This window comes from Clupea harengus, chromosome 12, assembly GCF_900700415.2.
Source record: "Clupea harengus chromosome 12, Ch_v2.0.2, whole genome shotgun sequence".
In the NCBI taxonomy this organism is placed as follows: domain Eukaryota; kingdom Metazoa; phylum Chordata; class Actinopteri; order Clupeiformes; family Clupeidae; genus Clupea; species Clupea harengus.
In genome coordinates this window covers 12454756-12480879 of record NC_045163.1, presented here as the reverse complement: position 1 = coordinate 12480879, position 26124 = coordinate 12454756, and the positions used below count along the sequence as shown (strand labels likewise).

Below are 26124 nucleotides of genomic sequence, written 5' to 3'. Positions count from 1 at the left end.
GTAAAATTATCTTCCATTTCTCAGCTGCTGATTCTCTTTAGGATGCTATTTGACCTTTAGTGTTTGCCTTTAGCCAGATATGTACATAGGGCACCATGGGGAGAAGATGTTAGAGAGCTTCTGCCAGTGGCAGCAGGAGGAGTACGGCAGGAAGAGCATGATGTCAGACTTCAGCTCCAGATGGAGGGATGACTCTCCCTCAGTGGACTCCGCCATCTTCATTACGAGGTAATGTGTGTGTGTGTGTGTGTGTGTGTGTGTGTGTGTGTGTGTGTGTGTGTGTGTGTGTGTGTGTGTGTGTGTGTGTGTGTGTGTGTGTGTGTGTGTGTGTGTGTGTGTGTGTGTGTGTGTGTGTGTGTGTGTGTGTGTGATACTGTTATACACATAATGTGTTTTGCCCTTCTTTGCCCATCATGTCTGTGTTGTAATGGAAGTTGTCCATGTTCCACTGGCTCTAAAAGCAGACTGAAATGTGGTTGTGTTGAGACACAACAGGTGACAGTGAATTGTAACAATATGTAATGCTTTTCACCAGATGAGCTCAAACCTCTGTGTGAACATGTGGGAACATTTTAGACACTATCCATACTGTATACCTAGGAGTAGGAGTTGTGACGATGTAGATGTTTCTGAGTACATCCTCTATATATAAATATATATATATATATATATATATATATATATATATATCATTATGCCATACTGCCTATGGCACCTTTAAGTAGGAGGCACTGGGGGAACTCTGTTTATTACTCAGTATTGATTTTTTTGGTACAATGTGTGGTTGTGTGTGTGGTATGTGGTTTTCAGACCTTTGCAAAGCCAATTAACTGCCATCGTTGCTTCATGCAAGGCCAGCTTAACAGTGGAGCTAAGGGGGCTTAAGCCTCAGGGCCTGCAGGCTAGCAGGGTCGGCTAGCCTACCTACTGTTCGACTATCCAACGTGTTCTTTCTGACAAATACAAATATGGAGCTGTCAAAACATTGTCAGTAAAGCCTTGCGCCAATCTAAAAGGAAAGAAATGCATGAGAGATGTTGGCAGGCTAGGAGTATTTCGTTATTAACAAAAAGGAAATCAGGTTGACAGTCGGTTTTAATACCAGCAAGGTAAACATTTCAAAACCACTATTGTAACAAGTATGCAGACTTTAAAAAGCTACTGGCAACTATGCACATCAACCAATCCCGCAAGCAGTCCTGGACAGAAAGATGATGCCTGACGACAACACTGAAGATCACAGAGGCTCTAGCTGAGCGCACTGCTTTAGACAACCAGGCCCTGTTTACTTAAGAACCTAGGCTACTCATAACTAGGATTGTAGCTATCATAAGTCGATAAGAAGATGCAGATTGGACTGATTTCACTTTTTCTCTCATCTAGTTATTGACTATTTGTGTAGCTTAGCTGTCATGGAATAGCCTAGGCTACTGTACCAAACCAGTGTGTGTCAGTGTTGTGTTTTAGTTGTGTTGTATAATCATGTTGCCTTCATTATGTGAAAGTTGTTCCATGGTTTTCTGTACGTTTACCCTTGATTTTGTACTTGTCTCAGGTTTGAAAATAATTGTTCAGATAAAAGAGTTTACTAATTAATTAAACATACACAGCTTTCTTAATATTGTTTTCGACATTCTAAATAGCATCACCTCATCTAGCTGCTCACAATTGGTGTAGCTGAGTTGCCATTGGTTAAATGCTGCTTGACCACAAAGTGTGCATTTGTTGTACTGTGTTAAGGATGGGATAGTCAGGATGTAGCATTTCATTGTGGTTTGAAAATTGGTACTTTTCCAAGATCCTAAAAATACTGTGTGATAATTCTAAGGGGGACCTTTGAATAGGTGTGGCCCCAGGGCCCTTAGTGTGACCTGCTCCATTGGGGGCTGTATCTGAGCTGCTTCTTTTGGATTGGAAGCTGCATCTGAGAGGGCCGTGTCGGGGAGCTCGGCAGGCACCTCTGGTTTTCATTTCGATTGAGCTGTTAATGGACTGTGCTCACGTTCACCGATCTATAACAGGTCATGCCAAAAACATTATACCACTGCAAAAAAAAAGTGCCCCCCTCCCCTCCCGCCTCCATAAATTCTGTAAGAAGTTGGCGCTGGTCGCGGAGAATGATTCAGACCTGCTGAGGGGTGTGTGTGTGAGTGTGTGTGTGTGTGGGGGGGTGTTACGACCCTGGCGGGTCTAGGCCCCGCCCCCATGATATTTGCATGCCTGTTCTGTCTCTCTAAAGCAGGTGATTGGAAACAGGTGTAGCAGGTGATAGGAAACAGGTGTAGCAGTGATTGGATGGGCTACAAAAGCCCTGATGAGACGGCATTCGAGAGAGCGTTGGATTGGAGTTTTGGATTGGTCGTTGGTGTTTGGATAGGAATTGGATTTGTGGATACTCGTTGGATTTGGATTGTCGTCGTCGTCGTTTGCTTTATATTACCATTTAACTGACTTTACATTACATCTTTTGTTTCTCTCCACAACACTGACATTCACCACACGTTTTCCTATAATTAATAGATAACTATATACTTGTAACCCTTAATAAATAACATATTATTATTATATCAAATATTCTGCGTGGCCTCCCCTTTATGTTTCGTGCCCGTGAGCTGGCTCGTTACAGGGGGGAAGAGAGAGTGGAGGTTCAGGTGCTGTTTGATGTTGGAGCCATGGTGAGGGGTTGATAGGTGGCCAGCTCCCAGCAGGCCTCATGGACCGGCCCATCTGTGTGTGTACGTGTGTTTGTGTGCCTCTGTGTGTCTCTATGTTGCTTGTTAGCGCATTATGAGGTGGTGATATGTGTTTGTGTGTTTTGTGTTTGTTGCTGGGGGGAGAGTTTCCGAGGCCTCTTTCATTTGTCATTGTCAAAGGGTACCCTTTGAGTCAGCTTTTGGCATTAGTTAATACACACATATAAACAACATACACACACACACACCCTTCCCCTCACACACACTCTCTCCCATACAAACATGAAAACATTAGGTCAGAAATACAGAGCGACAGACTGACGCCGTGAAAACGTACACACACGCACACACACACATGCGCACACACACGCACAAACACACGTGCATGCACACGTGCATGCACATAACACACATTCTTAAATAGTAAATGACAGAGACTGTCAGGTATGGAGGGCAGAGACTGTTGAAGTTATGGAGATGAGAAAATTGATGTAATTATCATAATAGTAACAACAATGTGTCATTATCTTTGGGATCTCTTTTTGTCCAAGTTTAGCAGCCCCCAGTTAATAAGATCGTTCGACAGATAAAAGCCATGTTAAGCTCTCGCCACAGCGAAACGCTTAGTTGAAAAGTAATTATAGCAAATGTGATTAGCTTGGCACAGTCCGCTTAATCCATTTTCAATGGTGGAGCATCACAACTCTTGTGGACACCTGTCAACGCTAATCCTCAGAAACAAATACGGGTGCTCCACTTTGCTTTAATTACCGGAGGAATGTAAATATTATGGGACTTTGTAATGTCTCGTAATATGTTTAGCAAGTAGCTCAAGAATGCTTTTTTTTTCGTGTGGAAAACTTACGGCCCGGGCGGGTGCATATGCAACGAGATGCCACCGCTGTCACCTGGCCAGGAACTTCTTAACGAGGAGCAGAAACGGTTGCAGACAGGCTGTTCCATGCCGCAGACAGGGGTGTGTTCGTGCTTGCGCCTCCTCGCAACCCAAATGGGATCCATGCCTCGGCCATAAATTAAGTCAAACATTAATTTCACAACTGATCCGACACAAGAGCATGCCTTCATAAAGCATGTCAGAGTAGAGTTTTATCCAGGATCCCACCAATTCAGAGGGGATTTACCTTGTTGCCAGTAATAAGTGCATTTACGATACTGACGAAGGAAGTCAGCTACTACAGTATATAGGCTCTTCCAATGATATAGTAGGCAAATACAGGCGTAGCGCCGCTGATGCAGTGCTAGCCCAGAATTTTTTAATCCTACGCCTGTGGATTTATGCTATGGCCTGCTTAACATCTCTCTCTGTAGGTCACTCTTGAATAACATGAACATGAACATGCCAATATAGCAAAGTCACAGGCTATACAGTTACCTGCTGAAAAAGGTTATGATAAAGCAGGTAGATACCTAAAACACAGATGGATTGAAAGCCAATAGTTAACCATTCCAGTTTTGCCTTTTGCTCCACATCTTGGAACGGGGAAGAGGGCCAGTGTCAACTCAATTTGTCAAGTTTCATAAGACTTACATAAAGCTTCACAGAGCCCATGACCTGAAGCGCGTAGGCGGCCGTGGCAGTGAATAACAGGAAGAAACCTTAAGGAGAAGCCAGCTTGAGAAGTGGGGACCCGTCTGGTAGAGAGACAGAAGGAGGGAGTGCGGTGGTGGAGGGAAGGGAGGTGAAACAGAAGCAGATATATATATATATATATATATATATATATATATATATATATATATGTATATGTACCGTATGTCTTTGGCATTGTCTTAGTTGGAGCGTGTACTCCTCAGTTCTTGAGTTTTTTTACCAGCTCCTTGGGCGGGGCGGGATCCTCCTGTCCCGTGGCCTGGGAGATGAACTTGAGACCCTGCTTAACCCTCGGGGGGTGGCTTTTGAGGATCGATGACTGTTGAAATCTCACCACTAATCCCAGGGGAACCGTGGCTGCACTGCCACTGGTGGGGGGGATAAGGCCGCCTTGTAGTTGCTCACTGAATCGAACAAATCAGGTGCAAATGGGTCAGATCATCCCGTCGGCTTTGGTCTGCCAAAAAAAAAAAGCTTATGTGTGTTTTTTCTTTCTTCTGTCTTTTCATGTTGCAGGAAGGATTTCTGCGTCCACAAGGATGAACCATGTGATACAGTGGGTAAGTTCAAGACTGAGTGCTGATGGCAGGGTTGAGTGTGGGGTTAATGTGACTGTGTGTGGGACTGTCTTTAACATGTGCACCTGTGGCTGGCTTGAGTTTCTCTCAGTTTTGTGAGAGTAGCGTTTTGGTCCCCTGGGTTTCTTTTAATCACAAATGTAATGAGTCATTAATGTCCAAAAGGACGGAAAACATAACGAAAAAGACTGTTCTTGTTATTTTAAAAAAGCCATAATTGAACTCGATATGACATGTAATGATGTTGAAAAAAGTTGGACCTGGGTTTAGAGCTCAACTGTGTTACCTCAGGCTTGGTGAGGTGTTCCAGCCAACACAGTCAGCAGTGTCTGTGGCTTGTTGTGGAGGTGACCCTGTTTTCTTCTGACTGCACGAAAAAAACATAAGTCTCAGTCCTCGGCCTGCTAACAATGGCGCTTTTTGCCATACTGTTCTTTTGCCATTCGTCACTGCTGAACCAGTCGCAACATGTTTAATATAATAGGATCATATTATGCCATGATCCTATTGATATGCATGGCTGGACCTATTTCACCCTCTGCAGCCATGCAGCAGCGACAGCACTATGTGGTGTTGATTAACATAAATAACGCACGGCTGCATCCTCTCCTTTATCTATTCACTGCCGCACCATTGGAGGACAAAATTCAATATCCATGTTTGTATGATCTGCAGTTACAAAAAGTAACAATCCACATGGCCACACAATGAAGGGATTTAGCAGGGGCTATGTGCTGGGAGTATAGCAGAGTGTTCAGAGAGCCTTGTGCCATTCTGTACCCGGAGGCTTGCGCAACGACCCCAGATCAACTGTTATTAGGTTATGCATGGACGATGAAAGCATTGCTGAGACATGCATTAAACACTGTTTATTTCCAAGCATATTATCAGTGCTCCCTCGAGCCATATGGCCATGTCCTCTTTTGTTAGAGGCGGCGAGAAGTGTTCTCGCGCCCCCTGTGCCAAGAGGCAGGGTGACGTCCATGTGTGAGGTACACAATCCCTCTGTTCTGTAAGAGCTGTCTGTGTGTGTGTGTGTGTGTGTGTGTGTGTGTGTGTGTGTGTGTGTGTGTGTGTGTGTGTGTGTTTGGGGGGCGGTAGGGTATAGTGTGAAAGCTATGTGTGAGGTAATGCCATCATTCCCCTTCAACTTGTTCACAGTTTGCACATACACTCTCTCTCTCTCTCTCTCTCACACACACACACACACACACACACACACACACGCACGCACACACACACACACACACAAACACACACATTCACAAACGCAGTCACACAGCCAAGTAAAGACCACGTTATTGTTTGCCCCAGATTTTTATGAAGAAATGTTAATGGCCATCACCGTAGGCACTTCCACCACCCAGCCAGGCCCAACACATGCCTTTCCACACAGGTAGTCCCAGACTCTGTGTGTGTGTGTGTGTGTGTGTGTGTGTGTGTGTGTGTGTGTGTGTGTGTGTGTGTGTGTGTGTGTGTGTGTGTGTGTGTGTGTGTGTGTATGGGAGGGCGGATATGAACGTAAACAGCTTGCAAAGCAGAAAACGCCCCAATTAAGCCCTCCAAAAATCCCCCCACACAATGCAGTGGAGCTCTGTACAGCAGGGACAACAGCCAGTGGCAAGCTCACCCCCTCTGCACTCTGCTGTGGCCTGCACATAATCATTGCCTGTTCACTCTCTCTCTCTCTCTCTCTCTCTCTCTCTCTCTGTCTCTGTCTCTCTCTCTCTAATAATAGTCATTACCTTTAAACAAGGACCTCCAAACAATTCAAGGAGGCCACGACCATTAGGAACTGGAAGGTGTTATGATTATTATTTTTTTTTTTTTTAAAGGTCAGCTCATTAGAACTAGCATGTACCTTAAACAGTATCTCCTCAAATATATTGTGCATATACGTGTATGTACAGTACATAAATGGACACATGCTGAATGATCTGCTTGCTGGTGTTTGAGCCAGCCAATAGCCTACCCTGTGTTGACTTTTAACAGCTCTGTCAAGGTGAGAAAGTATGTGACCTCTCTCCTCTGAGGGCCCACGGTTGCTCCATTGTGCATTTCGGTCACCTGGTGTGGAATGCGTGTGACACGTCTGCACCGTGTCACAAAGGCATCTCTATGGAGACTCTCTGGTGCACCGTCGTAAGGGGGGAAAGCCTGCGGTTGACCTACTTTTCCTCAAGAAGTTTCTCTCCACCGCTGTATTGCCTTGTTCCTTTTCCGCCGTGTGCTGTCACGCGCCCCGGAGCCGGGCCACCATGTTGTGACTCTCCATTCGCCCGTTCTGTTTTCCGGACTGTTGTTGGGATGCACGGCAGAAGATGGCAGCTTAGATATTTCAAGTATTGTGAACAAAACTTTGTTTTCGAGCCATTTGTGTTGTCTAAGATGCCAATCAGTCTAGCGTAGATTAGTCCCACATTGTCTTATGAGACTCGCTTTGCTTGCTCACGGCAAGATTCCTCTCACTGTGAGACTCTCCTCAGTGGGGCTGCAGCAGAATGGAGAGCAGATTGTCTTCCACGTCGCTTTCACAATTACAATAAGGCTTTCTTTTACACTGAAGTAGTCGGTGAGACCTCCAAGAATACCAATCATAATGTTTTCTTGTTTGGCATTTACAATTAGTCACATAAGCAAACAACACCAACAACAGCAACAAATGGACAATAGAGCTTGGTAACGGCGTTATTTAAGTGGACGTTGATACACATCTTTACACGAGATGCAACAATGTTGCTTTGTGTCATGTAAGACACCAGCTATGGTGCCAAACTTGATCTTTTCATGTCTTGCCAGGTTGGATCAACCATCTCTTGTTAACTGTTGTTACTGATGGGAGAGTCTCTGACTTGTTTACTCCACAGAGATGATAAATCTGTATGCAGTGATGATGCAAACGCCATCAGAGGATAAGGGCGGTACAGTCCAAGTCACTGTCCAAGTCTAGAGGTTGTCCATGGTGTTGAGCTGTGAATGGAAAAAACAGTCAGGATGTGAGTTGTGTTTGCTCCTCTGAGGCAGAGAATGAGTCAGTGAGCTGTAAGTGCCTATTAAAATACATTACACCGCAAGACTTTCCTAGATATATCATCTTCATAGTCTGTGTGGTTATTAGAATTATGAATATTTATAAATTCAGGTGTGTTTCAACTGATACGTTTTGATGTTTGATGTCAGACGATAGTCGTGGCTGTGTCTCAGCTCTTCATTCATCATATCCCTTTGAAGAAGAGAATCATCCTAACATGGAGGTCTTAGCCTTGTGAGGTCTTTGTTTTCATGGATCTCGACATGTGTATGATGTACAAATACCCTCTAATGGTTAATGGCATCCTGTCATCATCTTCTCCCCTCCATCGCCTCGGTTCGTGCCTCAGTTTGAAGCGCAAACAGTGGGTCTCTCCTCAGCTGTTTCTGTGCTGAGCCGGGCCGGCAGTGCTGCCTGCATTCCATCAGTTGGGTCAGTCAGGATCACTGCCTCAAGTACTCGATTCTCTCTGTTCAGTGAGTCCAAAAAAGATGGGCCCGACCCATCGCAAGTATTGAAAAATAAAGAGGAAAAGAACAGGACAAGGAACATAAACATACAAATCAAATCCACAGGTTTGGTTGCAGTTTCTTAAAACGATTAGTTAAGATTGCCTCAATTCATTTGTGACAGTCTCCACACTCCATAATGCTTAGTTTAAAGACATTTATATACTCATGTGTCAAGTATATTAATGTAACAAGTATATTGTGCTTCAGTGAAATATAATGGTGTGCATTTGCCTGCAGTTTTCATATGAACTACAGACTTGGTGGACATATGTTTCAGAAAAATGATTCAAAATGGAACATAGATTCAGTGGTTCCGTAGAGAAGTATCAGTTTTATTAAATCACTAATAGGTCCATGAAAGAAATAAAACGGTGAATACTTGAATCCTATTATGCTTATGTGCGTATACTTTGTGTGGTGCTTCGTCTCATCCTATTTTTGTGTCCAATTGTAGGCCATTATAATATTGAATCGCAGGGCATTCACTCTGCAACAGAGACAGTCTGACTTTCACTCAGTAGTTCCCTTAAGACGGCTCAACAAGGCAGGACAGACGAGGACAGGAGGAAGAAACAAAATAGAGACATTGATGTTATCTAAGCGCAAACATCAAGCAAAATGGTTTCGAGGGCACGGTACAAAGGGGATAAAAAAGCCCATGGCTCGCTTGGGCTCGGAACTGCGGCTCCATTTAATGAGCAGGACGGAGATCTAACGTTACCTCACTGGCGTTGGGCCGTGCGCTAGACGATGCCACTTCCACGTCTGTGGAGCGGGACGAACCTCGGCTCGGCGACACTTGGATGTGTGCGGTGGAGATCGACAAGCCGGGCTTTGTTCCCCATTGACTCGTCCAAGCTCGTCCCGCGCCATCCGTCCCCTCTATTCACCCCCCCCCCTCTTTTTTACCTCACATTTGACTAATGACTGGAGGATTTACACGCTAACAGAACAGACATAATTCGTCAGAGGGAGACAGAGAGATGCATTGTCACGGTCGTGAAAGAGAACAAGCCCCTCCGCGAAACATATAAGAGCATAACGCCGCAGCCCTGCCAGCTATTGTCTTGGTTTTTGCCCAGCAGGCGGCTACATCTAGAGCCCTTACATGAATGGGCAAAGGCACTGTGGATGAGTGTTATCATGGGGTAATCATAGGCCACGGCGCTGTCTCGTATTTCGAAGTGTGAGTGGTGTTATTATAAGCACACTTTTTCGAGCAAAACTCAACACCTGCGATACACCACGAGGCCCCCGCCAGACCGAATGAGACAAACAGAAAGCCTGGCTGTTCGGGCGGCATGGGCAAAGACTATCCGCAGAAGGGCCTAAGCATTCATTAATGGCTAGATTAGCTCTAATCTCTCGTCTGGCCTGGGAGACAGTCGTGTAGCCACCCTCAGAAAGATTTTTTTTATTTAATTATTTTTTCCCCTCGAAGGTAGAAACGAGAGAGAGAGAGAGAGAGAGGGAGACAGGTTGGCTGGGTGATGGGTGTAGATGGAGCAGGCTTGAGGGCCTATAAGGTAATGTAATGGACATCTTGCCCCCCTCCAACCCCCATTGCCCCCAGCTCCGCCGCTCCCTGAAACTACACCTTGTGTATTTATTTTTCCCCCATCAAAGGCATGATTGTTCTGCTGGCCTTCGTAATGGAAAGCATTAGTTCTGGATCCATTTCAACAGGGTGATTAAACCATCAAAGGTCAGCACATACAACCCAATACACGAGAGAGAGAGAGAGAGAGAGAGAGAGAGAGAGAGAGAGCAGAGAAAGAGAGATACAGAAAGAGAGAGCGGGAGAAAAAGAGCAAAAAGAGAGAATCGGGTCCTTTGCTTTGTTTTCCCTGCTGAATTCGATCCTGGCAGGAGCGACAGAGTTGCAGCTGTCATGTGGACGCGAGATGCCGAAGTGCGCACCAGACATGACGCTAACAACCCTTAAGTGGTCCGAGTCATTTACCTGAAATCAGGATGTATGAGAAAGCCGGTTTGTTTAAACTTCTCAAATGTTCCCAGACGAAAGAAAAAAAAGCCCTGCCACTGTGCTCACCTTGAATGGCGACTCAAGGAGCCTGTCTGAAATAAGGGGTGGACGGGGAGAGCCTTTTAAGTTCAGGATATTTTTGTGCGAGCGATGGAGCTCAAGTTTGCCGTAAAGCTGTGGTTGAAACCGTCATCGCAATTCCTTGGTAAACAGCCCAAATGACTTCTCAGTCTCCCAGCTTCAAAACGTCTGAAATAAAATGTTTTTTACGAGTGCCATTAACCCCATTGGAAGAACTGTGACATGTAACAGTCCTGTAAGGAATGGGAAAAGTCCGTTGTAGGTCATGAACTAAAGTATTTAATGTATTTCCGAGCCCCTCATCAGTCATTTTACCATTAAGGTTTCGATATTTTGCCAACACTTCGTAAAAGCATTTACACGTAACAAACAGTAATCGAAAGTGTGGGTATTTTAGCTGAGGAAAGATCGGGTATAGTGGGTGTTGTCATCGCTCTTGGCCCGAACCCTTCCCACTAAGGTGATGTCAGCCCGTTGTTTTTGTTCCGTTTCTGCTCTGCAGGGATTGCGTACCTCAGCGGCATGTGCAGTGAGAAGAGGAAGTGCATTCTCGCCGAGGACAACGGCCTCAGCCTGGCCTTCACCATCGCCCACGAGATGGGCCACAAGTAAGTGACGTCTTGCTATTTCTTTTTGCTGGTCCTCTTCTCATTTGCCTTATACTCTCCTCTGGAACGGGGAGTATAGGTGAAACCTCCAAAATGCCCTGTCTCATTTTTAAAGGGTGTTTTTTTTTCTTCACTTTTTGCAGTTTTTCTCTGTAGGTTGTTTCACTCGTGTGTGGAACCTTGCCAGAAAGATCTATCCTAGGTCTACTGTAATCTTCATGTACATAGAGAGCAGCATTTGAACTCCCCCCCCCCCCCCCCCCCCACCATGTTGGCTACCCCAGGCTGCAAAAGCACTTACTGTATCCATAAAGGGTATGACACAGAGGGATATGGTTAAGTATCGCTGTGCATAAATGAATGGCCTTGACCACTGGGTAATGGCTTTTCAAGGCTGTTGCATGAGTCCACTCGTTTTAGGTCACCCTGTAGAGCACAGGGGCACTGTGTAGCCCTACTTACAGCGAGCTGCAGTATCTCTGCCATGGAAAGTCATTGCAGTGTTTTGGGGATGGTGTTCAATTCTGTCTAGTTTGTGGAACTATTTGTTTTATATCTGTAAAGAAGATGCAGTTAAAGGTGCAGTGAATCTAATCCAATTCAGTTTTGTGAAAACAAGATGCAATCTGGGCCTTTGAGTTCTACGGGATGCGACCATAAACACGTGTGTAAACAGCCTACTTACAGTCCTCACATGATAGGTTCTTTGCCTCTCCGCTTAGTAACATTTTACATTAAGACCTACTTTGAGGTATGAAGCAACCTTCTCCATGTGAAAACTTTAGTTAGATATCCCAAAAAGTAGCTTATTCTGGCTCTGATCTGGTCAAGCGACTCTGGTCAAGCGACTCAGGGGCAGACCTAGGGGCAGATCAGGGCCACTTTAGAACCAGATCAGGGCCACTTTAGGGCCAAATCCAATCCCAGGGTAAGCGGCAAACTGGGATGCAATTTTTTAAGTTTTGAACTGTAATGAACACAGGGTTTCTGGTATGTGAACATCACTGCTCGCTGTGCTGCACGTCACACCAATGAGGTCACTGAGCAGACTTACCCCCCACCCCACCCTCCAATCGCTCACCCGTGACCGCGGGCCATCGCGTGTCGCCCAGACACAGAGGTGACATTTGGCCACGGTAAACATCTGCCTCTGCCCTTTCCTGGGGTGGTGATTGCCGCGCAGCGAGCCAGTTATGTCTCACCGGAGGCTGTGTTTGGGTTGCCAGAGCCGTGGTGATTGGATGGCCGAAGCTGGAATTAATGATGTGTGTGTTTGTGTGTGTGTCTGTGAATTTGCCTGTGTGCGTCAATGGAGGAGCAGTATTTATGTGTGTGTGTGTAATTGTGTGTGTATGCTTAGTGTCAGACAATGTGTATCTGTATGCTGGAGTGGAAGTGTGTCTGTGTGTGCTCAGTTTGTGTTTCTGAGCATATTTGTGTGTGTCTGTTTCTAAACGTTAGCGAGTTGTGTGTGTGTGTGTGTGTGTGTGTGTGTGTGTGTGTGTGTGTGTGTGTGTGTGTGTGTGTGTGTGTGTGTGTGTGGTATTGGGGAAACATGGTGGAAAAGCTCATGGTGCAAGAGCTGCTGGGGCCCGGGGGACCCCTGTACGCCTGGAAGAGAGGGCCCCGACTCTTTCCACAGTGCAGGAACCAGCATCTGGTTTCATTAAAGCTAACAAGGCTGTCTCATCCACTCGCCGCCTTCTTCCTTCCCATTTCACCCTTCACTACCCTCCCCCTCCCCCTGCCATCGTCTACAGCAGCCCCCCCCCCCCCCCCCCACACACACACACACACACACACACACTCCCACCCACCCCTGAGCCCACTCCACAGACCCCATTCCATACTCCTGCAGGGACTTTGGGTTGAATGTGACATCATCCTCCCCTCTGTCATCCCCTAACCCCCCCCCACACAAAAAAAACCCACACAACTCTGTATTTGTCCTTAGAGGATCTTGAGTTTAAATCTGGTACCATCCGACCAGAAACACAGACATGGAACACAGAGAGAAAAGGAACCGCCTGATACATCAATTTCCTGAATTCAAAAATCTATTTCTTGAATCCAATCCATAACCCCTCAAGGATTTTCCGTCCGATAAATACACTGACAAATAAAACTACTAATTGAAAAGTACCTGAAAGAAATGAAATGTTCAGGAATATACGTCTCTCAGTCACAGCACCAGTAGGACAGCGTAGCCACCCTCCCCTTCATTTGTTGTTCTGTTCACATGCTAAAGACTTTGTCATTACCTGTGGCTTTATGGGAGGAGAGATAGACCACGAGGGAGAAAGTCCACTGTACACAAAACTTCACCCAGGACTGAGTATACATCCTTTCATCCTATCCAAGTCATTTGGAAGTAGATGGTAGTAAATATGGAATTCCATCGCAGAAGATGTAGTACTTGTCCACCTCACGCATGTGGAACTAGAGGTATGGAAAGCGCTAGAGTATTTGTTACCAAGCTTTTAAATTCCAAGGACAATGAGACATAATGTAATATGGTGCTACAACTTGATGCAGTGCTATTATCTGGATATGAAAATGGATGAGTACGTTAAAATATTTCCAACTATAGAGATTTGCTTGTTGTATTGGCTAACTTTTTTAGTGTAACATATTTGCGAATAGTAGTCTAATACACCACATACTCATAAGCAATGAACATACCTTGCATTTCTGTGTGCAATAGGTAGTGTTACATGGCCATTCATGAGTATTTGTTATACCTTTGCTGTGTGTGCTAGTGTGAACCCTTAGGTACTGTTATGGGTACCATTAGGGGGTGTAATTTGTGTCAAAACTTACGTTTGCAGGTATATAGTGTATACTGCAAGAAGTGAGAGTGCTGTAAAAAAGTATTTTTCTCTTCTCCAAAAGACATTCGCTTGTGAAAAGGTATACCTTAGAGAATCACCTCAAGTAACCAAAACAGTTTGTCACTGTAGTTCATAATGTGTTTTTGCACATATTCCAGCACTAGTAGAAAAAAATGTTCTTACAAATTATTGTTTGACAGGGATTGTAGAGAAAAATACAAATATGACATGTATACTACTTACATATTATTGTACGTTAACCTGTGCAGAATTCAAACAAACAAGTGTGACTTTGGAACCACTGCTTAAAGTTCAATTTTCAACCACAAAAGTGCCTGAATCTAGCCCCAGACTCCTGGGGGTTCAGCGAAAGCTGGGTGGATGAGGGGGGCTGGGGATGTATAAGATAGATGGTCTCTCTGATGAGTGAGAGACATGCCCCCTCCCTCTTTCTCTTGTGTTCATTTGTTTATTGGATTGTGTGCACGTGCAGATTTGTTGTACAAATTTGCCCTCCCTGGGGCAATGAGCTCAACGGTGCGGCCCGTGGCTCCAGCGCCGGTGGCTCCCTGCTCTGGAGAAGTGCTGATTCGCCGCCTGTAAGAGGTGGGGGTGGGGGGGTGGGGGGGTCATCTCAGATGCCTTCTTATGTGATCTGCCTTGTGATGGCTATGTGAATTGCTGGGAGTTTGGCTGCCTGTGTGTGTGTGTGTTCGTGTTTAATTTACGGTACTCTCTCTCCATTTTTATGTATGCTATAGATTTATGTTGCCTGTGGTATATTGCACATGTTTGGGGACAGGATCTCGCTCACTCAAAACGGCATCTCTCTTTATCAATTCCAAGATATGGGAGAAAAAAAAAACTGTTTAATTACTACTAAGACACTCATTCATTTGCCAAATGACATCAGCTTGCGTCATCACTTGGCTGTGGTCTCTCTCGCCTGAAGCCACACCACACCACACCAGCTGCATGGTTGAACTCGAGTAGCAATGCTTGTACCGCAAGCCTTTTCCAGGCCACCCAGCCACAGACATAGGGCTGTGACTCTCACCCGGTGCTAATCACTCTTAATGGCATGCGGTGCAATTTTACTCATCTCATTTGCACGTCCCTCTTCATTATGTTATCTGAGAGGCTTTTAAAGGTCACGAGAGGTCAAGGCAGAGTAGCTGCAAATGAAAAGTGGTAAGGGGACATCATACTCATTTTCACTTCAAAGCAACACTTACCAGTCTAGAGGATGGAGGAGATGTGTCTTTTTTTCAGGAGTGTTCATATGAATATAAATAATCTTTGAATAGCAGTGTTTTACCACGACTGTTAGACGTGTGCTATTATAAACACCGATTTCGATTCTGGTTTTGGAAGACACGACAAAGAACAACTTCACTGTTTGCCTGGGCAGAGCCTTTAGATAACTCAGGAGGGGAAAAAAGACAGTCTCTCGACAAATTCTCAGACACGATCTGACATCACTGAGCTAATAATGGATGTTCTTTGATGGCAAGGCATCCCAGTTCTAATCTCCCTTCCAATCCCCTCTTTGATTTCAAGGGGCAAGTATAGACTGCTATAAAACTCAGAGAGAAAGAATCCTAGCGTGAAATGCAGGACTGTTTGCTAGCTCTCTTCTTCTTTGAGCACGATTATTGGGAAAGAATGTGGATGCTTCATGCTGCTACTCTCACCGCAGGATTCTGCATTAGATGACCCAACATGAGGCATGCATAAAAAACATGTATAGTATCTTGGTTACTACCACACTGGCCTTGAATATAGACCTCCTTTTTATACCTCAGGTAACTTTTGACGGTTGTAAGTGTACTTCCAGCTTCTTCCAAAGTCGGTTTGTGTTCAGTGTGTTTTTTTTCCACAAAAGATGTTTCTCTTTCCATGCGCCAGTTGTCCTCGTGTCCGTATCGTGCCGCCATGGTAAGAATCATCGTTCTGAAATGCTCCATTTGAAAATGGATTTAATGAAAACAATTACCTCTCAGCAGCACAAAGGTGCCCCCCAAAAATCTAACCCCTCCGTGACCCAAATTCATCTAGGAGGTTCACTGATTGCCACAAAATATACAATCTAGTGAACGAATCCCTATGATGTCATATGATTTATGTTACTGTAATTATCTTGAAAACTTACGTTTAATTTCTTTGAAAATGATTTTTTTTTTCTTTTTCAACAGCCTCATGGGTCTGCCCTGGCATCCCCCCATCTGCTTTGCATTTTAGAGCAAATTGAATATACAGTTTTTGGAGACAGTCGAGAATGATGTATGTTGGCCAAATGTGGAGCTCAGCAGAAAATGGTGAAAAAAGAGAGGAAAAGAAAAGAAAAGAAAAAAGAAAGAAAAATGCGAACACTTTTTGAATTGGGGGAAAGAGGGAATTATTTGTTTTCCCTCGCACAAGTGCAGCCACAGCGATGAGCTGGAGTAGGCCAGAGGTTTCGGATATGTGTTCTGCTCTTTTCTTTTACTGATGGTGGTAAATCTTGAGAAAAAAAAGACAGTGTCTATGCCATTTTGTGTTTGCATTGTCTGCTTTGCATTTCACTAAAACTGATTGATAAGCTATTATGATGTGTTCCAAAGTCTTGTTCTGTGCTAAGGCTTAGATGTCCAGATATGTCAAGCTATTGTTAAGCAATTTAACATAGGCATTTTACTGTTATCAAACCAAAATCTGAAAATGTGGTGACAGGCAGCCGCATAGTGCTTTCCCATCTTAGCCTTGCAGCTAACTATGTAATTGTCGGTGAAATGGCCAAATGTTGAACTTGCAGAATATATTCAGTACTCCCACCGATATTTCTAGGGATCTGACTGCGGCACATGGATGTCTCTTTGGTAGGAAAATAGAATGCAGAGTTGGAGTTGCTAGATACTCGTGCTCAAAATAGCATACGGCCCTTGTCTCTGGTTCATTGGACTCCTATGTTAGTGAAATCCTCTAGTAAATACATGCAGCGAATTAATACCAAATCTTAAGAACTTTAATAGCTTCCTATACTGGAACACAGCGTGGCAACCGTCAGTGTGAGGTACAGCCATCTGTGAATCGCTATATGCCACAAGAGCTCTAATGCCACGCTAGTTGTTTTTAATTAAAACCACATCCCTCTGGCGTAATGTCGAACACATTTGTGCCGACTCACAAACTCAACCGAGACCCTGGCTGGGCATTTTGGACACTTTTACATCGCTGCAATAAAATGCATTTTCGTAACTTTATGAAGTGGTAAGTGATACCATAAACCAAAGCTTAAAGTGGTAGCTTCAGGAAAGCTTTAACGCATCAACGTTCCCTTTGTTTTTCCATTCAGCAAAGGCAAAAAATCCCCTAAGGATTTTAGTAAGGTGCAACTGTGAGGATCAAACAGACAGACACACACACACACAGACACACACAGACACACACATCTCTGCTCGTTTGGGATACTTCTCCAGGTGCTGCCATTATCAGAGGAATCAGGTTCAGCCTCGACTTCACCATAAACGTTCCTCTTGTGGAGGTGTGTCGGAGATGGTTAACACTCCCCCGATCTCTCTCTCTCTCTCTCTCTCTCTCTCTCTCTCTTTCTCTTTCCTTCTCTCTTTCCCTCCCTCTGAAAAGCCCAGGTGGAAGTTGCTTTAAAGATCCAGGAAGGCCTTTGAGCCTCTGACTCTTGAGCAGTTCCAGTGCTCACACACAGGCATTCAGGGTGATAAAGATACCGGGGCTGGAGGCAGGGAAGGGGAGGTGGGGGAGGGGGGTTGGCTGGGGAGAGGAGGAAGTAAGGCCTCTTTGATTTTGCCCTCCCTGTGGGCAAAATGGAAACCGAGACAAAGTCGCACTTGTTTCGGCTGATCGAAATGGGCAACAGATGAAGATGTAATCATTAGCTCGCTCACTCGTTCACTCACTCATTCATCCCTGGTCATGTCGGTGCGAGAGCCGGGTAGGAGAGTCCGTGCCTTAAGCAGACTCATGGCCTGTTTGTTTTGTGGGCTATTTATTAGCCTTTCATGCCCTGCCATGTTTATGTGCGCTACAGATGTTTGTGTGTATCTTTCTTTTGTTGCCCGTAAATGTAGTGTGTGTGTGTGTGTGTGTGTGTGTGTGTGTGTGTGTGTGTGTGTGTGTGTGTGTGTGTGGCTGGGGGAGGTGGCGGGGAGGGGGCATGTTGCTAATTTGCTTTGCAGGGATAAAATGATGTGTTGAAATGCTAGTTTGAAGATGCAATAACCCCCACCCCGCCCCCCCCCCCCCACCCCTCTTCTCCCTGCATCTCTTCCTGTTTGTGGTTGGCGCAGCATGGGGGTGAGCCATGACAACGACCACCCATCGTGCGCTGACGGCCTCCACATCATGTCCGGGGAGTGGATCAAAGGACAGAACCCCGGAGACGTGTCCTGGTCCACCTGCAGCCGCGAGGATGTGGAGAAGTTCCTCAGGTAGTGCCTCTTTGGGGCTGGGGGGGTGGGGTAGGCAGGCTCCTCTGATACGATGTGAAGCGAAAAGTAAACGTGGTGGACGTGGAATGCAATCTGGAGCGTTTAAAATGATGGGCTTTTTTAAAACAGTTTTATTGTTTGTTTGTTTTTTTACTGTGGTATATTCAGTCAACGGAATAGCACAACACTGCAGATGTAATTAGAATGTAATGGTCAATTGGATTAATTCCAATGAATGAATATGAATCATGGAGTTTGTTTTTCTGATGGATAACAGCAGAGATAAATAATTGAGTGATTCTCATGTTTGGTATGTTCTCATGATTGTCTTTTGTCTGGTCAATAGTGTTTAATTGAGGATGTAAGCTGTGATATCATTCAGGCTCGCGTTTGGAGCTTATTTGTTATGATAACAAACAGTTACCTCAGATCCTCTCCAGACTTCCTTGTTGAGAGGCTGTCAGATAAGCATGGAGCCACGCTATTTGCAGGGAACTCTTATTCACATGACTGCATAAGCTCAAGGATAGCCTGGCAACACACTTAACTTTTCTAACCAATTCTGATTATTGGTGTGTGTGTGTGTTTGTGTGTGTGTGCTTGTCTGTGTGTGTTCTTGTCACAGGTCCAAGGCAAGCAGTTGTCTGCTACAGACAGACCCACTCAGTCTGAACTCTGTCATCTTGCCGTCCAAATTGCCGGGCGCGACCTACACACCAGATGAACAGTGTCAGATCCTCTTCGGGCCCTCTGCCTCACACTGTGAGAAGATGCAGGTAAGACACGCACATACTACCGTCCATGCAAACCAGACACATGAAATGGGACTTCCAAATATAAATGCCTCTATTTTGAGGACAAAACCGGACTGACGGAAACGACAGCGCATGCGGACTGTTGCATAAGCGTAAAGTGAGCGCTAAAAGTGTGATCAAAGGCACTAAGTGGGCAGCACCAGGCCTTAATTCATTAATGAAAGGTTTGGTTAAAGCCGATCAATAGCATTGTCGAGAAATCCCTTTAAACTCAATGCATCAGACGAGAGTACAATCCAAGGAGAATAAACTGTAGTGCTTCTTCTGTTGTTCCAAACAGATACATTTGAGGCATAATTGGAGCTTGTCAGAACTATTTGAAAATGCCCCTGTTCTTTATTTGGCTTTTAACTAGAATTATTCTAGGATCAAACTGTAGGCTATTTGGTGCAACGGGAGACAGTGGACATAAAGGTAGGCTATTCATTTGTGTAACACGAGGCTACTGTATGTGTTGACATATTAACGATATGGGATATCCCAGAGGCAGGGAAATAACCTGATGTATGAAACGCACGAGCAGCAGTGACCAGTAGCCTACACAAATCGGGAATGCATAAGATGTGGGAGGTTGTGAGCTACAACGTGCGATCAAAAAGTTCCAGGACTGCGCCTATGGAATGCAAAAACCATACCTTTCTTTGGAGATGGTCACCTTGTGCAGAAATATAAATCGTTCCCAGTGCTCCTGCCATGCTTGGGACGCCCCCTGGAAGTCGCGTTCTTTAAGCCTTTCCAAGCACCATCTGCAATGTGCTTCGGATCTTATTCACTGTGTCAAATGGCGACCCCTCAGCTTGAACTTCATCTTGGGGAAGAGCAAGAAGTTGGCGGGAGCGACAATCGTGTTGAAAACGTGCACGATTTGCACCCGCTGTGAGCTTGCGCGTTGTCATGATGGAGCACCCAAATGCCAGCACGCCACAGTTCAGGTTATTTGCGCGTCCCCCAGGGTCGGACTGTCAACGGCAAGTTCTACTATAACATTCTGAGGCAAAAAGAGGGGGGGTCATCTATTTTTACATTTTATAGGCGCAATCACAGCACTTTTTCATTGCATCTTGTATGTTTATGTTCATGAATTTGAACACCTGAATGCTATCTCTGCATTCCATAGTGGGCAAGAAAAGACAGCTATTGCTATTGTGCTGGTGTTGCGTGGCATTTCTTCTTCTGCCTTAGTCCAATTAGACTACAATATGTGAAAGGAAATGACAAGGTGATTATTGCAAATAGGCCATTTCCGCCAGCCGCTTTCACCCTCAAAATAGGGGCCAATGTCTCATAACAAGCCCAAAAGAAAGCTGCTGCCGTCTCAGAGATCACTTTGGCCCATGGTGAACAGGGACTGCTCACATGCTGTTTTTAGGAAGGACAAATCTAAAAGAGAAGTGTAAATGAGGCGTGCATCACTTTAAGTCATTTGTTTGGGTTACACAATAATCCCTGCTTTTCCTTCTCTCCATGTGCCAGAGAGTGGACTTACCAACTGAGATCAGCACCACCCTAAAATTGTATTGTCAATAAAGACCCCCATGTCCCACTTCTGATTACTAGGCACAGGTGCTGTGTGGAAGATGGATCCCACCACCTGCATGAGTTGGGTAATCACCTTGGATAACCTCACTTGGCCAAAGGGAATGAAGAAGTGCAGGGACTTCAAGTAAAAATATCCCAGAGCTAGCGATGCAGTCATTTTTTTTTTTTGCCTTCCAGAAGCATAATCCTTTTGGGCTGTCTCTAATCTCTGCTGTGATGGTGTAATCAGGCGGCTGTCATGCCCTGGCTCCTCGTCCACAGGTTGAGATGCAGCGACGGGCTCAGCCTTTAAAGTCCGTCAGTGGGCTCAGAAACTCATGAAAAACGCTCCCTCCAATTTAAACAACCAGGCCCCGTGCGATGCCATGGCAACCTCTTTATTTCCTTTTTTAAATACCCACCAACATGACCTCCTCCTCCTCCTCCTCCTCCTCCACCACTCAACATCAGATGGAAAAAAAACAGGGAGAGTTTGAAGGATGATGATACTGTAAAATTCACCTCCCGGCTACGATGGTGTCCAGTTCTGTGCTTTTCCTCCACAGGCAGGATTGGTTTTATTGGTTTCTCTCACCAGGCTGTGTGTTTAATGTTGTCGGTGGGGGGGTGACTGAGTGCATGGAGGAGACAAGATGGGAGGATCTCTTTATTGTGGTGGTGTTTGGATTGCGTTTTTGTGGAAAAGTGCCCTTAAGCCAGTAGAGAGGGGGGTAAGATGTAAGATTTGGAAGTGAAGTAACCACAGGCACAGCTGGTAACTTCTTGTGGTAGAGTCTTAATGTAGTACATGACTCAGAGCATATGTTGACTTTGTGGCGTAGCCATTAAAAAACACAGGTAGTCTATTACAGCAGATTTCACCATCGTGTGCAGGGCAACAGGGATCTTTGGTCATATTTTATGAAATGTGCCGTTCTTTTTGTTGCTGTGATGCACTTTATGACAATGTTTGTTGTGATAAAAATACATGTTGCAAGTTCTTCCTTGAACAACGTGTATTTGTGCCGGGCCAATGTCCTGTTAGTTTACCAAACTATACCTTCATGGCATTAAGAGATGGAACTTGAAAAGGAAATCAAAAAGTCCTATTTGACAAACATGATAACCCTCTAAAAAGTTGAATGGCGATTGTAAATATATTGAATCCATTGCCATGGACTAGGGAGAATGCCCTAAATTAGAGTGAATTATGAGGTACACAAATACAACATTATCTATTAGACAGTGACCCCTTGTGGAGGTAAACAAATAGCTGATCATCTCATCAGAAGATTTGATTTGACATCCGTGTGATATGGGCGTTGGAAACACTGACGAGTAATATGTTGTCAGTGGCTCCAACTTTGTCAATGTAGGATGCATTCTTGTTAAGGTATGCATTTAGCATTATGTATTAGTGCAGTAAGGTGTGGATGCTTTTTATAAAAGATTAATGTATATGCTGAATGGTAAGGTATTATCCACTCTGTCCATTGATTAGTATTGTACTTTGGTCTCCACCTCTGCAGTATGTGATGTGCTCGGGGCTGTGGTGCCATGTGGATGGGGAGAAGGACTGCAAAACCAAACTAGACCCCCCCATGGATGGGACCGAATGTGACACCGGAAAGGTGGGTAGATATGATGACTGTCATTTGACAGTTGCTCTTCACCATTTCACGGAGACTCCGGGATGTAGACCAACTCATCTATAACACAGTGTCATTCCAAATAACCAAATAACCAATTTCCAAATAACTGCTGGGTTATCCCAAAGTTGTCTCAGCCAAGGGAGAAAGACACGAAAATCCTCTTCCAACTTGTTTTTTGTTTTTATTAATTTTAGTTTACATATGTGTATGTATATATATATGTATATATGAATATATATTTTTCACCAAGAATGAACATTATCTCAAGGATCTTTACAAAGCCCAAGGCCCAAACCCACTTCTAACAGTGTAAACTAACAATAGCAGTGCTGTTATGCTTTGTGTGTCTCATGGGGTTACTGCACAGAGCCAGTGTACTGAGATGCCCCTGCTGCTCTAAGCTGCTGAGGATGAAAGAGGGGCGTCAGCTTTAGATGTTTAGCTGCTTTAGTGAATGTCATTCCCCGTGCTGATCAGCGCTAACTCTTGACATTGATTAGGACAGCCCTCCTCTAGTCTCCTCTCCTCTCTTCTCTGCTCTGCTCCTCTTCTCTCCTCTCCTCTCCTCTCCTCTCTTCTCTGCTCCTCTCCCCTCTTCTTTCCTCTCCTCTTCTCCCCTCCCCTCTCCTCTCCTCTCCTCTCCCCTCCTCTCAGTGCTCTTATAAACAGCGGGATGGGAAACAGCCTGTAGCAGCTCAACAGAGTCAAAGAAGAAGGGGAGTTGGGGTGAGGGATGGGGGGGATGGTGGGGGCAGCTGTCCCCTCTCAGTAAAACCCTAGAGCTGTGGTGGTGCCCCCCCCCCCCCCCCCCGAGCCCCTCTGTCTCTACTCCATGCCTCTCTCACCCCCCCCCCTCCCCCCTTCGCTGACGTATCTGAGAGGCCGCGTGCTGACCAGCCAACAGACTGCATGCAGAGATTGACCTTGTCCTCAACTCTAAGCACCGCTCACAGTCTGACGATTAGAGGGGTGGGAAAAAAAAACATCTTGAGAAGGCCCACAAGTCACCGAGAGTTTGACCAGACGCTTAATGACACTTGGACCTCCGACGAGGCCAGTGGCTGTCGTTTAGAAAAGGGAAGAAAATGGCCACAGTGGCGTAAGGTTGAGAGTGTGAGCGTGCAGTCTCATTCACCAGTGTCTCGTAGCATCAAAAGCCACACACACACACGGTTATGATTAAAGACAAAACAGCAAACAAAGGTCTCACAATGATCTGAAACACACAGCAGAGAGACATCATTCGTCTGGTTATGGGAAATGCCAGGCGGCTGTTTCGGCTTGTGCCATGTGCTGTGGCTGTGTTGTGTTTATGGCTAAGGACCGGCAACCAAAAAAAGTTATGGACTTCAGGATTTAGCAGAGGGAGCTATGACCTATTTAGCTGGTTTTCATCCCTGTGGACATACCACACCGAATCATTTATGGCTTTCCCCTGCTGTTTACTAGCATAACTTACCCGGTTCACCTCATCAAAGTTCTCATAATTACTGGAGTTTAATCAGGTGTGTTTGAGTTTTGAGAGGTCTACAGCGTATGAAAGAATGTCTGGGAAATGCTGTATCATGGTTACAGTGTTGCAGTGTCTGTTGGGGTGTATTTATAGTGTTGTCTATCCACAGGGACTAAGGGTCTTAAAGTTGTAGTCTGCGATTTTGCAGCACAGTGGTAGTTTTGGGAAAATGGATGAGAATTCCAAATGACCATTTTCCAAACTCAAATTGTTGACTTGTTTTACGAGGTGACTGTGAGCGGGTGTGATGTCAGTGACATTGTTTGGAGACAAAAAAAAACTAAATTAATTTCTGTTTCATTCCCATACTCCTGATTTGTTTCTAATTAAAGACTTGATCATTTCAACTTCAAGTGATTGAACAACAGTAAGTATAAAGCTCATCTTGTTATAAGTAGTTTGACATGGGACTCTAATGTGTCTAATACTGTACTGCAGATATAAATGTTATGGGGATCTATATGGTATTTATTTATGGTAAAACCTATAGCATCAGATGGCTAGAGAATTGAGCTGGCTTTGTTATGTTCCTAAGTGTGTAATAGTACTATATGGTATTTAGTAAGGTGCTTTAGCATCAGGTGGATAGAGAATTGAGCTGGTTATGTTATGATCCCTAAGTGTGCATTTGTATAATGTGGTATTTAGTAAGGTGCTTTAGCATCAGATGGCCTGTGTCTACAGTGGTGCCGGGCTGGAGAGTGTGTGAGCCGGACGGCACATCCAGAACCGGTGCTGGGAGAGTGGACCTCGTGGGGGCCTTGGGGAACCTGCAGCCGAACCTGCAGCAGCGGCGTCACCGCCCGACAACGCAAGTGTGAGAGCCGCAGGTAACGTTAACCACCCAGACACGGAAGACCAGGCCACCGGGGCACATCTCTGTCAGTTAGTGCTGCGCTAGAGTTAATCAGTGCTGTGCTTGAGTCAGTCAGTGCTGTGCTGGATGCAGTCAGTCTCATGGTAATGCATGCTCAGTGGATCTGTTTTGATCTCATGGTAATGCATAATCAGCACTGAAAGGCCCATCAGACACGCATGCTGAAGACAGGTGGAGACGAAATGAAAACTCCATAGATGTAGCTGCTGATTTGAAATCCGCTCTTTAGGTCAAGTGACCGATTTAGAGGGGTTCATAATCTCCTGATCCCGTCTCAGGGAATGATGTGTGGAACCAAACACCACTATAACCCCCCCCCCCCCCCCCCGTTGTTAAAAGCACCCTTAGCTTACCTGCGTTGGGTCCATTTGCCCGTGAGGTGAGGTGAGTTGTGTCATGCGGTGTGTTGTTGTTCCCCGGGGCAGGTCTGGTGGGAAAGGGCAGGACTGCCTGGGCACGGGCGCGCAGTACAGGCTGTGTGAGAACCAGCCGTGCCCCGCTGGCACCCCCAGCTTCAGAGAGCAGCAGTGCCAGACATTCAACCGCCTCGCCCTCCACTGGTACGCAGTCATGGATGATGGTAAGGGCTTACCTCATTGCGTCCGCATGTGAGTCTCCGTGGGATTTTTGTGATTGTGTGTGTGTGTGTGTGTGTGTGTGTGGGTGTGTGTGTGTGTGTGTGTGTGTGTGTGTGAATACAGTACGTGTACAGTGAGTGTGTGTGTGAATACAATACGTGTGTACACTGAGTGTGTTTGTGTGTGTGTGTGTGTGTGTGTGTGTGTGTGAATACAGTATAGTGTTGTTGTCAGGCTGGCTGTGTATGTGCTTGAATGTATCAGGTAGGAGTAGGATGTGTGTGTGTGTGTTTGTGTTTGTGTTTGTGTTTGTGTTTGTATGTATGCGTGTCACAATGCATCTTTTAAACAGGAACATGCAGCACATGTGTCTCTATAAAAGCATTTCTCAAAGAAGGCCCGGCTCCATTCATCCCTTGCCATTCCTCTTCCACTGTCTGCTTTGTCTGTCCTGCCAGCATTGTATCACCCCCTAAGGAGTATAAATCACAGTGTGAAAAATAGTCCCCTAGCTCTTGCCTAATAAGATACACACATATCTACTGTATACGCCTCGCACAACAGTCAGAGGAATGTTTCCTTGAAATACAAGCTGTGGATTAAGTTCAAGTAATGGAATAACTTGCTGATAGTATTTACAGGAATAGGTGGTATAAAAATGTACTATTTGTTAGCTCATAGGTTAGGTCATGTTAAATCGTGCTGTTTAACAGGATGGAGAGGTGGAAATGTAATAAGTCTCTGGGACACCTGCCCTCTCCCAGGGCTACGCGTAAACAGAAGTAGCGCATAA

The 26124-nt window shown here is 45.2% G+C and overlaps 1 protein-coding gene across 1 annotated transcript in view; it reads left to right on the top strand.

Moving 5' to 3' along the window:
* Nucleotides 1–26124, top strand: part of LOC105903709 (A disintegrin and metalloproteinase with thrombospondin motifs 19) — a 60953-nt gene that overhangs the window by 6277 nt on the left and 28552 nt on the right. The window contains exons 6-13 of the mRNA XM_031577741.2: nucleotides 74–228; nucleotides 4822–4865; nucleotides 10997–11102; nucleotides 18238–18378; nucleotides 19004–19154; nucleotides 22241–22342; nucleotides 24561–24706; nucleotides 25179–25333. Coding sequence (XP_031433601.1) covers nucleotides 74–228; nucleotides 4822–4865; nucleotides 10997–11102; nucleotides 18238–18378; nucleotides 19004–19154; nucleotides 22241–22342; nucleotides 24561–24706; nucleotides 25179–25333 — 1000 coding nt within the window. The remainder of the gene's footprint in view (nucleotides 1–73; nucleotides 229–4821; nucleotides 4866–10996; nucleotides 11103–18237; nucleotides 18379–19003; nucleotides 19155–22240; nucleotides 22343–24560; nucleotides 24707–25178; nucleotides 25334–26124) is intronic.